General features: G+C 40.7%; 1 protein-coding gene across 1 annotated transcript in view; it reads left to right on the top strand.

Moving 5' to 3' along the window:
* stim2b (stromal interaction molecule 2b) overlaps positions 1-19,068 on the top strand; it is a 239,247-nt gene that overhangs the window by 160,982 nt on the left and 59,197 nt on the right. Inside the window, exon 4 of the mRNA XM_028802000.2 lies at positions 13,818-13,929. Within this exon, the coding sequence (XP_028657833.1) occupies positions 13,818-13,929 (112 nt within the window). The remainder of the gene's footprint in view (positions 1-13,817; positions 13,930-19,068) is intronic.

Below are 19,068 nucleotides of genomic sequence, written 5' to 3'. Positions count from 1 at the left end.
CGTGACGCGCGCGTGTGTGTGTCTCTCTCTCGCGCCGCGTATGTGTGTGTGTGTGTGTGTGTCTCTCTCTCTCGCCACGCGCGTGTGTGTCTCTCTCTCTTTCTCTCTCTCACACAACATGCGTGTGTGTGTCTCTCTCACATGACGCGCGTGTGTGTCTCTCTCTCGCTCGCGTGACGCGCGTGTGTGTGTCTCTCTTGCGTGGTGTGTGTGTGTGTCTCTCTCTCTCTCTCGCGCGTGTCTCCCTCTCTCATGCACTCTCTTTTGCTCGCAGCGGGACCTGACTCGAATATAAGCCGAGGGTGACATTTTTCAGCACATTTAAGCCGAAAAACTCGACTTATATTCGAGTATATACAGTAGTTAGTTCCTGTGTTTAGCCGTTCTAGTATTTTCAGAATTTGTTAATTCCATCCCATTTTTTATTCCAACGTTCCTTTAGTTTTGCTCATTACATTAATTTTTTTTTGGCTTCTCAATTGAATCTTATCCTTTCATTTCTTAGCTGCAGTTGCTGGTCATTATTATCCCTGGTGTTCAGTTTGTCCACTTTTTGAGCAGATCAAAATTCTAACTGAAGGTGAAATGCCAAGTGTTGCAAGTGTTTCCCCATAAATGACCTTCTGAGCCCTGCTCACAAACATAATGCCACTAAAATTAGGGCATTAGACTTCCACTTGCTGCTAATCTTGTGATTTGCACAGAAACCTTGTCTCAGTTTCTTTTGCTGTTTTATATTTTTTTGGAAATCTAAGCAATGGATTGGATACTAATAATATAAGGAGATCCCAAAAGTTTGCTTGAGTATAGTTAATTAACAGTAAACAGATAAACTAATTGATCTGCTTTTGTAATTCTTGTACAGCATGCTAAAGATTTACAAAGTATACATTTTATTTTTAATGGTTTTTTTTAAATTAATTTTAAGGGATAATTATGTTTTGTAGCATAATCTCTGCAATGCCCTTAAATTTTAATCATAGGCAATTTGAACCTCCAGAAGCTAAACAATACGTTCATCCATCTGGTCACCCATCTTTCTTTTTTTGCCTTAGCCAAATAAGAGTCTCATCATTAAACAAATGCATATTGAAATGGATCCAGGCATAATATCTAGTTGTTCTTTTTCATGGGGCTTGGGGGCACAGGGGGTATGTGTATGTTATATTTTGGAGTGGGAAGAAATTTCTGTTTCAGGGTCAAGAGACATATTGTAAACAGGCATAAACACATTTATTAAGAAAACAAACTGCTGTTATCAACAGCAAATGAACATATGTTTTCCTCCGGAGGCACATGGATGAGTCACACTGGAAGTCTAGTTGTTTGCAATAAAAGGATTTTTTCCCGCATTTTATATAAGCTTCTACATCCCTGAAGCCTTGACAGTCTGCCCAGCTTTGATAATCTGGCTTTATTTCGTTAAAACCATGGAGAAATGCTCTGTGACTACACACTGTAGGGGATTCACAGTTGTTCCATCCATCCATCCATCCATTCAGTATATCCTTGACCATGACCAGAGTAGCCAGTGTTAGAAAAAGGATGAAAGATGTGACAAGACAAACATGGCACATTCAGTGAGAAAAGAAAAAAACAGCTCTGAAATTTGAAAAATTATGCTTTGAGATTTTAGCAGCTCTGCTCCAAGTATGTGTATTCAATTTTTAAATGAAATTAGGTTAGTTTATAATATGGCTGTCCCTCTAAAAGAATCCACACTGTGAGAGTAGCTTCTGTTATTATGTACTTAAGTGCTTAGAATGTTAGTGGCACAGACATTTACATAAGAATGAGTGTTTGGTACATGGCCTTCTGTGTGAACCCAGTGAAAGTCTAAAGATATAATGAAAGTGTAAAGTATTCATTAAAATACCAAAGTGAATGAATAGTGGTAATACTTGCTTCATAAGCACAGAGATGATACAGAGATAAAATGCTAAAGAAATCACAAGACACATCAAACCAATTTAAACAGACTTTAAGAAACAAAAAAACTGGAGACGCAACTCACAACAATCACTTAAAGTCATACCCTTGATATCCACCTGCAAAGAAATGCAAGGATTACAGTACAGGGAGGTCTGAGCATATCAGAGGAGGAGGCACAAGTATCTAAAGGACACAATCGATAGAGAATTATTCTAATCTAATTTTAATTTGTTTTTCTCTGCATGTGATTACTTCTTTTAGATCTTGTATAACACCTTGAGCTGCATCCTTTGTTTTAAAATGTAATCTATATTACTAAACGACAGTTTAATTTATGCACGGCGGACACACCGAAGCGCTGTGCACTGCGCCGCGGCACCCCAGAGTCAAACGCAGTGGCTTCCCAGAGTCAGTAGGTGGTGCCCAAACAACACAACCTGTAAACTAAACTTGCTCTAATCCACTGTGCCAGCAGTCTGTGTGGCATGTTCAATTATGATTCCTAACAGTAAACGACGTCTCCCTAATGAGACAGCCACAGAACAACAAAGACGAGACCGCATAGATAAAAACAATAAACGGAGGCTCCTACAACGCGCTTCAAAAACACCACACACAAAGAAGTCACGGCTCCAGACAACAAAGACGAGACCGAATGGATAAAAACAATACACTGAGGCTCCTACAACGCACTTCAGACACACCAGAAGCAAAGACGTCACAGCTGCACAATGAAAGAGCTCAACTAACTGAAATACAAAATGAGCCCGTATGGGTAAACACAATGAACGAGCGCGACCACAACGCGCTTCTGACACAGCAGAGGCAAAGGAGGCACGGCTCCAAATGGAAGGAGCTCAACGATTAGTAATACAAACACGAGCCCATATGGCTACGACCTGTAAACGAGCCCGTATGGATAAAAACAATGAACGAAGGCGCCCACACAAAGAAACCGTTTTAGTACAAATAGGTTTGTTTAATTAAATGAAAACTTTACCATGGCTACGACCTGTGAACTAAACCTGAGGTAAAGCGTGCATGCCAGGTTGTACAGCTGTCCGACCGCCCACGCCACCGCATATACCACATTCGTTTAGTAATGTGGTCCTCCATGCCCGGATCCGCCGCCATGGTCACTTCAGAACGCGAATCCGCCACCGTCAGCAAACGACTTCTTGCTGACGACACAGCCATAGAAAAACAAAAAAGAGACTGCATGAATAAAAACAATAAACGAAGGCGCCTACAACGTGCTTCTGAAACACCAGAACCAGATGAGTCACAGCTCCAAAAAGAAAACCGCTTTAGTACAAATATGTTTATTTAATTAAATGAACTTTCCCAGGACGCACCCACCCTCCATGATATTTCATCCCTCCAAATATCGGAGGGAACAGAAAGTGATTGCCATTCTTGGATTTGCGATTCTTTCAAGAATTGCGGGCTTGCTAGTATAGAAATAAATGTTGCTGTTACTAAAATGTTGGGTAGCAATGTTGATCACCAACTCCAAACCAATTGCACCCAAGAGCCATTTTCAAATGTTTGAGCTGGATGGTCTATTTATCTTCTTTAACAGGTTTGACCACCCTAACCCACTCTCACACTCACCTCGGAGTATTGCACCCTCCACACATCCTTCTTCTGATACCAGCATAGGAAAGACATCCCCACCCATAATTACAACAGTGCAAGTGAGCAGAGAGCTGAGGAGACTTCGTGCCAGCAAAGCAGCGGGTCCAGATGGAGTATCGCCACGACTGCTGAAGGTCTGTGCATCGGAGCTGGGGGGTCCTCTACAGCGCATCTTCAACCTGAGCCTGGAACAGGGGAGAGTCCCGAGGCTTTGGAAAACATCTTGTATCACCCCAGTCCCAAAGGTATCACGTCCTAGTGAGCTGAATGACTTTCGGCCTGTTGCTCTGACATCACATGTGATGAAGACCATGGAGAGGCTGCTGTTTCACCACCTTAGGCCACAGGTTCAACACGCTCTTGACCCTCTGCAGTTTGCATATCAGGAGAAGGTGGGAGCAGAGGATGCCATCATCTATATGCTACACCGATCCCTCTCTCACTTGGACAGAGGCAGTGGTGCTGTAAGAATTATGTTTCTAGACTTCTCTAGCGCCTTCAACACAATCCAACCTCTGCTCCTTAGGAACAAGCTGACAGAGATGGGATTAGATTCATACCTAGTGGCATGGATCGTGGACTATCTTAAAGACAGACCTCAGTATGTGCGTCTTGGGAACTGCACGTCTGACATTGTGGTCAGCAACACAGGAGCACCACAGGGGACTGTACTTTCTCCGGTCCTGTTCAGCCTATATACATCAGACTTCCAATACAACTCGGAGTCCTGCCATGTGCAAAAGTTCGCTGATGACACTGCTATCGTGGGCTGCATCAGGAATGGGCTGGAGGAGGAGTATAGGGACCTAATCAATGACTTTGTTAAATGGTGCGACTCAAACCACCTACACCTGAACACCAGCAAAACCAAAGAGCTGGTGGTGGATTTTAGGAGGCCCAGACCCCTCATAGACCCAGTGATCATCAAAGGTGACTGTGTGCAGATGGTGCAGACCTATAAATATCTGGGAGTGCAGCTGGATGATAAATTAGACTGGACTGCCAATACTGATGCGCTGTGCAAGAAAGGACAGCGCCAGTTATACTACCTTAGAAGGCTGGCGTCCTTCAACATCTGCAATAAGATGCTGCAGATGTTCTATCAGACAGTTGTGGCGAGCGCCCTCTTCTACGCAGTGGTGTGCTGGGGAGGCAGCATTAAGAGGAAAGACGCCTCATGTCTGAACAAACTGGTGAGGAAGGCAAGCTCTATTGTTGGCATGGAGCTGGACAGTTTAACATCTGTGGCAGAGCGAAAGGCGCTCAGCAGGCTCCTATCAATTATGGAGAATCCACTACATCCACTTAATAGTATCATCTCCAGACAGAAGAGCAGCTTCAGCGACAGACTGCTGTCACTGTCATGCTCCACTGACAGATTGAGGAGATCATTCCTCCCCCAAACTATGCGACTCTTTAATTCCATCCGGGGGGGGTAAACGTTAACATTTAACATTATACATAGTTATTGTCTGTTTTTCACCTGCATTATTATCATTCTTTAATTAAATATTATTTATTGTATCAGTATGCTGCTGCTGAAGAATGTGAATTTCTCATTGGGATTAATAAAGTATCTATCTATCTATCTATCTATCTATCTATCTATCTATCTATCTATCTATCTATCTATCTATCTGTCTGTCTGTCTGTCTGTCTGTCTGTCTGTCTGTCTGTCTGTCTGTCTGTCTGTCTGTCTGTCTGTCTGTCTGTCTGTCTGTCTGTCTGTCTGTCTGTCTGTCTGTCTATCTATCTATCTATCTATCTATCTATCTATCTATCTATCTATCTATCTATCTATCTATCTATCTATCTATCTATCTATCTATCTATCTATCTATCTTATCCATGCTGCAAAGAACTCAAGAAGAGATAAATTAAGGTCTGATTTTCTAAAACTAAATGCAAAGCGGTCAGGAGATTTTCAGTGCACGACTGTTAAAAGACTTTGTCGCTATTGTTGCTAATTAAAAAAAGGAAGTGAAGGTAAGTCTAGGAGGGGAAGATTTTTAACAAGAGGCAAAAGTTAATCAGCAGAATAGAGGACAGAAAAGTGGAAACTGCAGTCCAAAAGGCAAGATATGGAGGGCAGAACTATATATCAGTGTCACAACTGTTGAATCTATACAGTAGTGTCATTAGGGGTCCTTCGACAGCCGTATAGCGAGATATTTGCTGGCAGTAAGCTATAAATGACTTACAAATTTGAATTTATTAAGTTGATGGTTGGTCTTTCTGAAAGACATCGAGATATTTTTAAAGCAGAATTTTAAGAGGAGAGTGCTAAGGGTAGGTCATGCTACCAAGCCAAGGTTATTGGTAAGGGGTTATAAGCTGATTTACAAAGAGAATCTTATATTAAGTTAACATAGATTTTAGAGTAGGGGCAAGTGAATGAGAAAATTTAAGTAAAGGATAGAAGTGGAGAGAAAAAGATTGCTAAACATCACATGTCTTGAGATTAGGTATTAGAGTTATCAAAAGGAGCATCAAAACTAGAAAGTTCTGTTTCTATGTTCTAGAAAAGGTGACAAAATTACTACCAATGCATGAGCTTAATTATGGGATAAGGGAGTAAAACTGTGCCGGGTAAGGTATGGGCTGAGATGCCTTTCTACCCTGCACCAAATGTTGAGTGTATTAAAGAATGGGACCTCAATATGATGAACATACCATAAGCTTTAAAGTAGTGAATGGGAGATGTGAAAGAGATACGGGAGCCACCATGATGGATTCAATGGTAGCCCACAATGTAAGGAGAGCTAACAGGATGATCTAACTAGTTCCAGTTGCACTACATCTTGGCACAAAGACCCATGTCAGGTAGAATACTCTCTGCCCCACAACTATCACCAATAGAAGAGGAGTGCTTAATGTAAGGTCTTCTATTGTTTCCTAAGAAACAGGTGAGGAGATGTCTAACCTCTGACCAATACTCGATTGGTAGGGGAAGAGGCAGCATTACATTAGCAAAATTTAACTGAGGCACCATATTGTGACAGAGCGGGTTTGCTTCTTGCTCCCTCTTTGCTTTTGGGAACCTCTCAAACCTGACACCGTCAATAACATAACCGGATTAGCTGAGCTGATGAGGACAAAACAAACCAATCAAGGGGATGGTGAAAAGTGCAAGTGCTTTTATTAAAAAAAACAAATCCAAATAATACCCAAAGTGCAGTGCTTAAAAAAATAGTTAATAAATAAATAATCCATAAAATCATCAAAATGCTGGTGGAGGTTAAAATGAAAAAATAATCCAATAAAAACGAGGTTAAAATGGTGCTTCCCTTTAAAAACTGATGTGTCTCCAGCTTGCCCACCTGCTAGGACCTTGCAGCATGGACAGAGACATCTACTAACAGGAGCAGACACCCATCTTTTCCTTGCTGCCCGATCCATGGTGTTCCATGGGGAGACATTGGACCCTGCTCCCGCTCCTAGCCATCCACCCACCGCTGCTAGTCAGAGTCTCCACCCAATGGGGGTTGGATCAAGGTCAGTGCTTGTTCTCTCATCCCTTGCCAGTCAGTAGCCAGGCGGACGCCTCTGTGAAACGATCTCACATGTTATGCAGTCATTGTTTTTAGAAGCTGTTCTCGTGACCCTGTCGAAATTGTGATGACGAATTTCACAGAACAAAGAACTTGTTTGAAATTTTGTTTGGGCGAGAGTTTTCGAATGGTTTTTGTTCTTCAAAAATGGAATTTTAAGCATCAAGGATCAACCCTGTTCTGGACACAATTCAAGCAGCCGGAACAACGAAAACATTGCAAAAATCCGTGAAAAAATAAATGAAGATTGTCGTTATACAATTGACGAGTTGTCAGAAGCTACATGAGTAACATGGAGCTCAGTTCAGCGCATTTTGACCTGGGCATGAGGCGTGTTTTGGCCTGATTTATCCCTCATCTGCTAACAGATGACCAGCGGAACACTCGACTCAATGTGTGCAAAGACTTGAAAATGGAGCTTGAAAGTGATCCAGAGTTCTTGTCCAGGGTCATAACAGGGGACGAGAGTTGGTGTTACAGGTATGACCCTGAAACGAAACAAGCATCGAGCCAGTGAAACAATCCTGATTTACCAAGGCCCAAAAAAGCCAGACAGGTGAGATCGAACGTGAAAATGATGCTGATTTGTTTCTTTGACATTAGAGGCATTGTGCACAAGGAATTCATTTCAAGGGGTCAGACGGTCAACCAAGAGTACTATCTGGGTGTCTTAAGACGGCTAAGAGAGAGAGAGTGTGAGGAGGACAAGGCCGGAATTGTGGCAGTCGGATGAATGGCTCCTTCATCATGATAATGCCCTGGCATACACAGTGTTGCGAATTCGCCAGTTTTTGACCAGTCAGCGCATGACACTCGTGCCCCACCCCCTTTACTCACCGGACTTGGCCTCCTGTGACTTTTTCTTGTTCCCCAGAATGAAAAGGGATTTGAAACTGCGCCGATTTAACAGTGTGGAGGACGTGATCGCGGCTTCGACAACAGCACTAAATAGCATCCCAGCTGAGGACTTCCAAAAATGTTTTGATTAGTGGAAAAGGAGATTGGACAAGTGTGTGTCTTCCAATAGGGAGTACAGTAGACCCCCGCGAAGTCGCAGTTCAGGGATCGCGGATTTTTTCTTAGAACCTAACTATTAATTGTTAGTGGAAAGTGCAAATATCCTCCGCAACTTTTTATGACTTTTTCCATGGCACCACTGTGCTGTAGAGAGAACAGGAAGCAACCACTGAAGGAAACACAGTTTGGGATGGTGAAAGTAGCCAATCCAAGATCGTTATTCATTTCTCCTTGCTGATGATTGACTGCTGCTTTGTGACACGTCTCCAGGTAAGTGGGTTTACCACTGCAGTTTGGGATGGTGAAAGTAGCCAATCCGAGGGCGTTATTCATTTCTCCTTGCTGATGATTGACTGCTGCTTTGTGACGCGTCTCCAGCTGAGTGTCCTCATGTTTTCCATTTTGTTACTGTTTTGTTATTTTTAAATGCACACGATGTCGTCGAACCGCTCTGCACCTTCTAAGGCTTCTGGAACTGAGCCTAAGTGCCAGAAGAAGTATAAAACACTCCAGGAGAAGGTTGATTTCCTCCGGGAACTAAAAATGTCACTATGACATTAATGAAAGCACCATATGCTACATAAAGAAGAACGAAGCAGCGATTTGGAGTACCATATCTGTAAGTTTCTGTGATAGTGCCAAAAAGGAAAAGAACATAAGGAATAAAAATATCGTCAAGATGGAACCTGCCTTGGCACTGTGGATCACCGACTGCAGGAAGATGTTAACATCATCCGTGAGAAAGCACGGAAATTGTACCAGCAGTTCGCTACTGGAGACAATGTAGCAACTTCCTATCACAATGTTCCTGAAACCTATAAAGAAAAGCCAGCATGAAACCCCACCAGAAGACCCATACAAAGATACGAATCCTCCTGAAGTGCCTGAATAAGAGGCGCCACCCAAAGAGTTTTAAATCTGCTAAAGTTTTAAAGCTACTTCATCATCATCATCATCAATATCATTCATCATTGGTGAGTACCCGTACATTTTACTGTATTTTAATTAAATGAAATTATAATGTATTTACTCTACTTATAATAAAGAAAATGACAGCGCATACCAAAGAAAACGCGCTTGCATGAATTACAGTACGTATAGCAGTAACATTGGTATTTTACATTTTAGCACCGCGGGAGACATAGCAGTACAGTACTGTACAGTAGACGGGTTTACCTTTACATTCTGTTTTTAGGTAATGCACTAAGATAATTTTTTAGGTAATGTATTAATGTACTAAGCTGAGTTTGCAACAAAATGAAAGTGCTTTGGGGGCATACTGTATTTAGGGTTGAAACTAGGGGTGGGCGGTATGACCAAAATTCTATATCACGGTATTTTTCTAAATTATCCCGGTTTCACGGTATTCGACGGTATTTTTTTCCCCCATGCATGAGTGGATGTTAACCACATTTTCCACTGCAATTACTGGCTAAGAATAACCTATTCCACTGTCAAGAGTATTGTACATTGTACAAAAAAAAACCATTTTAATGTGCACACAAGTATTAATACAGTTTTGCATTGCCCCATAAAGTGATAGTTTTCAAGGGGGTGGCACTAACGGAGAAGGTATCACATTGCATGACAGATGCAGTCAAAATATAGAACCTTTTTATTGAACAAATTTTGCAAAAACAAACTATAATTTTGACAACATATTTTCAACCATACAAAGAGGTATCCAGAAGTGCTTGTCAAAAAATTGTATTGCACCGAATATGTCTTAGAAAAGGAATAAATAGTAAATATTTTTTGTAAACCAACTACACTTTCTGTTAATGTTAACAATCTCTGTCCACTGACACGTTAAAGTGACTTTTTAAACAACTTTATCATCATTAAACTGCATAATATTTAAACTAATAAATAATAACAATAAAATAAATAATAGTATTATTACTGATAGTTACACTATTACTTCAAGACTTCAAGCCCAGGTGCATTACACAGTATTCACCAAATTAAAATAAAATACAACAAGTGCAACTTGGTGATGACATCTTTACCAGCTGAACCATCATTTAGGCAAACTGCCTTAATATGGACCTTGCTTCAAGCTAAGCTATACTGGGAAGAAAATAAACTATATGTCGAGAACAAAGTCAACATTTCCACTTTATTCCCGCCATTTATGTCGAGATTAAAGTCGACATTTCCACTTTATTCTCGCCATTTATGTTGAGATTAAAGTCGACATTTCCACTTTCAACTTTAATTATGAAGTAAACTATGAGAATAATGTCGTAAACTAAACTTCTTCCTAAAATCAATGTTTAATCAATTACTTAATTTACCCCGTCATAAATTAATGCAGCACATTAAATGCTTTGTGTTACGTTCCCCGACCCAGTGGTTAATCACTACGCTTCTTAAGCGATCACCATACAGAATCCATTCACTTCATGATATTCCTGCTTTCTGAAAATTTAGAATGCTAAGATAAATACTTGATATCATTTTCATGATGAAATGCATTAAAGCAGGTATTACATATGCACGGTAGTGAGGCGGTAGTGCTGCTCCCTCGCAGTAAGGGGTCCCCAGGTGTATGTTCAGTGTAGAGAACTTTATGGCAGGTGTGACGAGGCTCCAAAAAACTGGATGTATGAATAGCTATCGCATAGGTTTAACTTAAATATTGTGTAAATGTTGGGTTTGTGATCTGCTGGTCGGAGACACGAACACAGAATTCAATGCATGTTCTTCTGAGCGGGCTATCTTTATTGCATGCATGCTGTCTCTATCTGACGTAGGCTACCAAAACCCCAGTTCCTATCCTTCCTTTTTCTTTCACCACATAACCAATCACCACACGATAAACGTCTTTGTGAAATTAAAACTAGTTATAAACTTAGCCCACGGAGTGTTCAGAACTTTAAAAATATCTTCGTTAATACATGTTTAATTATGCCATCCATTCAGAGTTGCGCCCATCTCTGAACGAATCACTTAACACAAAGCATTTAATGTGCTATATAACTTATGACGGGGTTTGAGCAAATCTAGTAAATTAAATATTCATTTTATGATGAAGTTTAGTTTACGATGTTCTACTTTAATGACAAATTATGAGAATAAAATCAAAAGAATATATTCTCGTCATAAGCGTCAAGATTAAAGTGGAAATGTCGAGAATAAAGTCAAAATGTCGTCACACTATTACACAGTACCCAGGTACATTACACTGTATTGAAAACAAATAAAACAAGTACAACTTGGCTTGCAGTATTATCCAGTAGTATAGAAACAGTATTTACACATCTGACCTTTTAAAACTAAAGCATCTGCAGGGACAGACGTGACTGCTTTTTTCGGCTCTCTGTCCATTTTCACTGCGCGGCATACCTATGCTACCGCCTACTATTTGGTGGTGTAGCAGTGAAAAAGAGCCCTAGTGCAACAAATCTGTGTTTAGCAGTGTAGCAGTGAAAAAGGTCCCCACTTGAACAGTTTCCCGCTGCGCCACGTTCCAAACGTCGTTTAGGCAATTTAAACCGGTGTTGCGGTATAAGAAAAATCCATATAATAAAAAAAAATAAAAAACGGTTTTCGGTATGAACCGGTATACCGCCCAGCACTAGTTGAAACTATAAAAATAGTCATTTAAAAGGCATTTTTAACCACATCCAAAAGTAACAGTTTTTCACAATTTGCGAGTGCTCTAGGAACGCAACCCCCGCGAATTTTGGGGGTGTACTGTACTTTGAAGGAGACTAGTACATTTTTTGAAATATTTTAAATAAAATGATTGCTTTTGAAAAAGTGTTTTTTTCTTATTCTTTGAAGAATTTCATATTCTTTGCTTCACGTTTGAGAATTGTATTTGGGCTACTGGTAGGTTCATAACTGCCAAGGTGATCCTGGACTTTGGTCCTGACAGTTTTTCTTTTTCCACTCCTGTTTTGTGTGTAAATCTTATCTTGATACTCTTCTTCAAGTATAACTAATGGAAGTACAATAGGTAAAAGGTTATGTTTCTAAGTTTTGTAACATAGGGTTTTCTTGCTGTGGGGCATTTGTTGGTGAAGAAAGGTTCACTGATGTTGACTTTGTGATGATCCTGTGATCTTTGCAGAGTCCATGAAGGATCTGATCAGGGCTCTTGATAGACTGAGCAAGAAGTCTGAGTGTCTGGACTTGCGAGTGTCCTGGATAAAGGTCAAGATCCATGCCTTTATTGACCTCTTGGGTATAGCCATCAGTAGTGTGTCTGTCTGTGGAGGGATTGTTGACCTCATCAAGAGGTTTACTTACCTCGGCAGCAACATTCATGTGTCTGGTGACTCTTCCTATGAAGTCAGTAGACAGATTGGAAGAGCATGTAGGGTCCTGAGGTTGCTGGGAAGCAGTGTGTGGCGTTCCCAATATCTCTGCAAAAGGATGAAAGTCCAAGTCTTTAGAGTTCTGGTGCTCCCTGTTTTTCTATATAGTTGCGAGACATGGACACTATCCAGTGACCTGAGAAGAAGATTGGACTCCTTGGGTACTGTGTCTCTTCCAAGAATCCTTGGTTACTGCTGGTTTGACTTTGTGTCGAATGAGCGGTTACTCATGGAGTCCTGAATGAGGCACATTACCTGCATGTTGAGAGAGCATCAGTTATGGCAATAAGGCCATGTGGTGCAGTTCCCTGAGGGCGATAGGGTGATCCTGTTTGCAGGATTGTCATTGCTGAGGACCTGAGCAGTTGAACCAGGCCAAGGGGACGTCCATGTAACACCTGGCTGAAGCAGACAGATGTTCATTTCCGGAGGGTGGGACTAGACTGCATGTCTGTCTGTGGGGTTGCAACTGGGATCCGGAGGTGTTTCATTGTGTGGTGGGTGTGACAACACACTGGTACCAGTGCATACATCAGCAGTACATATACAGATAATTTTTATAAGGGCTGCGTCTGCATCTGTTAATGAGTGACATAAGTAAATGTTCATTTTATACTGACAAAAAAGCTCCCAGAAAAGAAACAGGACAGATTGCCATATACTTAGAAATTGTGTGTGTTTATTTGTTTGGAAAGGATTAGCTGTTTAAAAGCTGTTGAAAATAAAACTGACTTTTTCGAAGATGAGGAGGAAGCTGTAAGGTGTTGTTTAAGAGGAATGAAAATATGGAACTTTGGAACTTTGACAGCCATGTGTTTTTATGCAACAGTTGTTATTCCCTTTAAATCTGCCCCAACTTGCAACTGTCTTGTGTGAGTACTTGCAACTTAGAATATTAACAGATCATCCCTACAAGTACAAATGGCAAAATCCTACTGTATTTCAAGGAGAGTGACTAGGATAGAGGTATGGGGAAAAGTAATACAGTTTAGTATGTATATTTTTTTCTCATATGTTAAGTTAGTCTCATATTAGCAGTTTTGGATGTTTTCTTTTTAACCCATCACCTCCAGAAAGCTCTTTGACATTTCATTGGACTTATTAACTTCTGTTCTGTTATCATCAAAGAAATGGATGGCCATCTGACAAATGAAAAAGACTAGCCTCTTTGTTTTCAAAAGGGGAAAAAAGCCTCACAGTCTTTTTCACTTATTTCTTAATATATCTTCCTTTTTTATTATAGCTGTCATTGACCTTGCTGCATATTTGTCAGTAAAATCTATGAAAAATATTATATGTAAATTTACTAAATTAATACAGAGGTTTGAAAGTGTATTGTTCTCATTTTTTTCAGTGCACAACTGGACAGTGGAGGAAACTGTGCAGTGGGTGATTGACTTTGTTGAACTTCCTCAGTATGAAAAGAACTTTAGAGAGTACAACGTTAATGGGAATACCTTGCCAAGGTGAGTACTAACTATTAACACTATGGTAACTTTTAGAATTATATATGAAGGTTACAGAGGAATCCTTATTGTATTGTTCACTGAAATATAAAATGACCTATTTATTTTTAAATGACAGAAAACAAATGGTAAGAAAAAACTTTTAAAACTTACCCTAATCATATATTATCTAAAATACTTTGTAATGTCCCATATATAGTCACAGAGAAGCTTGTCTGCAATAGCATAAATACAGGAGCAGGTTGTACTGAGTCAGTCTCCATGTGGGCATCTTCTAAGAAAAGCGTAATGGATCTGTAGTGTTACTGATAATCAGAGCTTATTTTACAAATAGTTATTTTAAAATGGCTTTTACCTAATCTTAAAGCCTTATCTTAAAGAACAATTAGCAGTTTTAGGCCTGGTTTTTACAATATGAAAAAAACAGTATACCAGAGTTTTTTTTTTAATAGTAAGTACTAGGCAATATATAGGAAGTTTGTTCCTCATCCTATACAGATATTAATCCATAGGGAACATATGTCAAAATCAACACAGCACTGATAGGAAAATGAAGAAAATATATGTACTGTATATAGAGTAACTGAGCAATTATAAGTCAGTAGGGAGTAGTGAGGTATTAAACACTTAAAGTCGTGGCCAAAAGTTTTGAGAATGACACAAGTATTGGTTTTCGCAAAGTTTGCTGCTTCAATGTTTTTAGATCATTTTGTCAGATGCTTCTATGGTATACTGAAGTATAATTACAAGCATTTCATAAGTTTCAAAGGCGTTTATTGACAGTTACATTAAGTTTATGCAAAGAGTCAGTATTTGCAGTGTTGGCCCTTCTTCTCAAGACCACTACAATTCGCCCTGGCATTCTGTCATTCAACTTCTGGGCCAAATCCTGACTGACGGCAGCCCATTCTTGCATAATCAATGCTGGGAGTTGACCAGAATTTGTGGGTTTTTTGTTTGTCTATCCACCTCTTGAGGATTGATGACAAGTTCTCAATTTCGATGTTTTGCTCCCCAAGGCACTTAGTTATCACTTTTGCCTTATGGCACGGTGCTCCATCATGCTGTAATAGGCATAGTTCCTCACCAAACTGTTCTTCCATGTTTGGAAGAAGTTGCTCTCAGAGGATGTTTTGGTACCATTCTTTATTCATGGCTGTGTTCTTAGGCAAAATTGTGAATGAGCCCACTTTCTTGGCTGAGAAGCAACCCCACACATGAATGGTCTCAGGATGCTTTACTGTTGGCATGACACAGGACTGATGGTAGCTCTCAGCTTTTCTTCTCCATGCAATCTTTTTTCTTGATGCCCCAAACAATAGGAAAGGAGATTCATCAGAGAAAATAACCTTACCCCAGTCCTCAGCAGTCCAATCCCTGTACCTTTTGCAGAATATCAGTCGGGAGTGGCAGAGAAGTACGTAAGAGTTGTACAGGATATGTACGAGGGAAGTGTGACAGTGGTGAAGTCTGCGATAGGAGTGACGGATGCATTCAAGGTGGAGGTGAGATTACATCAGGGATCGGCTCTGAGCCCTTTCTTATTTGCAATGGTGATGGACAGGTTGACAGACAAGATTAGACAGGAGTCCCCATGGACTATGATGTTTGCTGATGACATTGTGATCTGTAGCGATAGTAGAGAGCAGGTTGAGGAGACCCTGGAGAGGTGGAGATATGCTCTAGAGAGAAGAGGAATGAAGGTCAGTAGGAACAAGACAGAATATGTGTGTAAATGAGAGGGAGGTCAGTGGAATGGTGAGGATGCAAAGAGTAGAGTTGGTGAAGGCGGATGAGTTTATATACTTGGGATCAACAGTACAGAGTAATGGGGATTGTTGAAAAGAGGTGAAAAAGAGCGTGCAGGCAGGGTGGAATTGGTGGAGAAGAGTGACGAGAGTAATTTGTGAGGCACGGATATCAGCATGAGTGAAAGGGAAGGACGGTAGTGAGACCAGCTATGTTATATGGGTTGGAGATGGTGGCACTGACCAGAAAGCAGGAGACAGAGCTGGAGGTAGCAGAGTTAAAGATGCTAAGATTTGCACTGGGCGTGACAAGGATGGACAAGATTACAAATGAGTACATTAGAGGGTCGGCTCAAGTTGGACGGTTGGGAGACAAAGTCAGAGAGGCGAGATTGTGTTGGTTTGGACATGTGCAGAGGAGAGATGCTGAGTATATTGGGATAAGGATGCTAAGGATAGAGCTGCCAGGGAAGAGGAAAAGAGGAAGGCCTAAGAGGAGGTTTATGGATGTGGTTAGAGAGGACATGCAGGTGATGGGTGTAACAGAACAAGATGTAGAGGACAGAAAGATATGGAAGAAGATTATTCAAGCTGACAGAGATGGGATTAGATTCATACCTAGTGGCATGGATCGTGGATTATCTTAAAGACAGACCTCAGTATGTGCGTCTTGGGAACTGCACGTCTGACATTGTGGTCAGCAACACAGGAGCGCCACAAGGGACTGTACTTTCTCCGGTCCTGTTCAGCCTATATACATCGGACTTCCAATATAACTCGGAGTCCTGCCATGTGCAAAAGTTCGCTGATGACACTGCTATCGTGGGCTGTATCAGGAATGGGCTGGAGGAGGAGTATAGGGACCTAATCAATGACTTTGTTAAATGGTCCGACTCAAACCACCTACACCTGAACACCAGCAAAACCAAGGAGCTGGTGGTGGATTTTAGGAGGCCCAGACCCCTCATAGACCCAGTGATCATCAAAGGTGACTGTGTGCAGATGGTGCAGACCTATAAATATCTGGGAGTGCAGCTGGATGATAAATTAGACTGGACTGCCAATACTGATGCGCTGTGCAAGAAAGGACAAAGCCGGTTATACTTCCTTAGAAGGCTGGCTTCCTTCAACATCTGCAATAAGATGCTGCAGATGTTCTATCAAACAGTTGTGGCGAGCGCCCTCTTCTACGCAGTGGTGTGCTGGGGAGGCAGCATTAAGAGGAAAGACGCCTCACGCCTGGACAAACTGGTGAGGAAGGCAGGCTCTATTGTTGGCATGGAGCTGGACAGTTTAACATCTGTGGCAGAGCGAAGGGCATTCAGCAGGCTCCTATCAATTATGGAGAATCCACTGCATCCACTAAATAATGTCATCTCCAGACAGAAGAGCAGCTTCAGCGACAGACTGCTGTCACTGTCCTGCTCCACAGACAGATTGAGGAGATTGTTCCTCCCCCAAACTATGTGACTCTTTAATTCCACCAGGGGGGGTAAACGTTAATATTTAACATTATACATAGTTATTGTCTGTTTTTTTCACCTGTATTATTATCATTCTTTAATTTAATATTATTTATTGTATCAGTATGCTGCTGCTGAAGAATGTGAATTTCCCATTGGGATTAATAAAGTATCTATCTATCTATCTATCTATCTATATTCGCTGTGGCAACCACTAACAGGAGCAGCTGAAAGAAAAAGAAGTAATGGCTGCATAAGTCCTGGTGTTTGTGTGCCCAGTATTGAGTTTTCTTTGCTGGCGTTAAGCCAGAGGGATGGCTAAGCTTCAGTAAAGAAACCTTTGTCATTAGCTGAAACAGCCATTTCTTTTACATTTTGGGGGTACTTGCAGATTGATTGCAGGTAAACTTTTTTCCACTTTTAGGGTCTTCTTTAAAAAGTTCCTAACTTAGATAAAGTTGTTTTTCAAGTCTCTCCAATGATCTTAGATTTAAAGATGTTTCAGTTCTCAATAATGCTAGTTTTGCCTTCAAGTCACACACAGCATTTTATTAGCTAAAAAAATAAAAAAGGTGGCAATCTCCATGCTTATGGAAGACAGAGATCAATAAGTAAAGTGAATGTTATAACAACCCCACTTTCCCAATTCTCAGTGCAGTAGTGTGAGCCAAGGTGGGATTTGTTTGTAGGGAGAAATCTCTGCAGGGACTATAATAAGTGAATATCTTGGTCAAATCCATAGTTCCTACCTATATGTGTAACATCTTGTAATGTATAGTACGTCTATTCTTGCTTTAACCTACTCTAATAAAATTCAAGTGGATGTGTGTGTTTTTTACAGTTGAAAATTCAATCACTTTGTTCTGAAGGGGACACATTGTTTCATAAAACAAATAACTTATTTTGCAGCCATGGCAAACTGCCTAATCCTGAAGCACATACACACACACACCTCAAAGAAGGCAATGGAAAGACATTTAAACATCAGAAAAAATCGCAGTTAAACTGCTTTGATTGCTGGCTTAACTTCTTGGGGGGGGAAAGAAGTTGTTAAGGCAAAACTTCATTACGAGAAGAGTTTGTGTTCCAGCAGGGATAACCAGGTCATGGAAGAGTTTGTTTGTTTGTTTGTTTCTTATTGACATTTAGTTGTTGTACTAAATAAGACAGAAACAGCATATAGATTTGGGGAACCCATAGGCAAACCCTGTATAATCAATGGAAAATAACAAAACAATTAACGTTTATTCACAGAAAATTTCTTTCCAGATGCGAATCTAGTCATAGACTGTCTGCAAATGGCAGTGGAGCTGGTTAAGAGGTCAATGGATAGGAGGAGGCGGATTCAGGCTACCAGAAACTGGAAGTGTTGTCATGACTTCTCGCGCTGCAGATGAAAAAAGAGAAGACATTAGGCAACAGCGCCAACCCTTGGTCAGATGTTGAATTACAGTCAAATGAGTCCTTCGGTTGTTTCCCAGTCACACATGTGTGACACTGTCTTCAGTTGATTTGGTTTGAAGAAAATGTCCAAAGGGTAGATAGCTTGATGAATTCCACCAGTATAGTTAAACCATAGTGATTGATGTGACAGCAGGATTCAATAGTTGTTACTTTTATCATTTTCCTAGCAAAATACCCGCACTTTGCAGCGGCGAAGTACTGCTTTAAAATTTTTATTAACAAGAAAAGTAAACCTTTTTAAACTGAGGGAAAATATACCAATAATTATTTGTTAAGGATCTCTTTGTATACCACATTGTCAGTTCGGCCCTCCAGTTGTAATACAGTATGACTAAGCTGTGCACTGAGCTTACTCTTGAGCATGCAACGGCCATGTGAAAAGCAATCTTGCCTCAAATCAATGCCAACCTTTTGTAGGGTCTGTCCCTGAGACTTATTAATTGTCATTGCGAAGCAGAGCCTTA

Source organism: Erpetoichthys calabaricus, chromosome 5 (assembly GCF_900747795.2).
Source record: "Erpetoichthys calabaricus chromosome 5, fErpCal1.3, whole genome shotgun sequence".
In the NCBI taxonomy this organism is placed as follows: Eukaryota; Metazoa; Chordata; class Cladistia; order Polypteriformes; family Polypteridae; genus Erpetoichthys; species Erpetoichthys calabaricus.
Note: the sequence above shows the minus strand (reverse complement) of the source record. Positions and strands in the feature narration are given on the sequence as shown.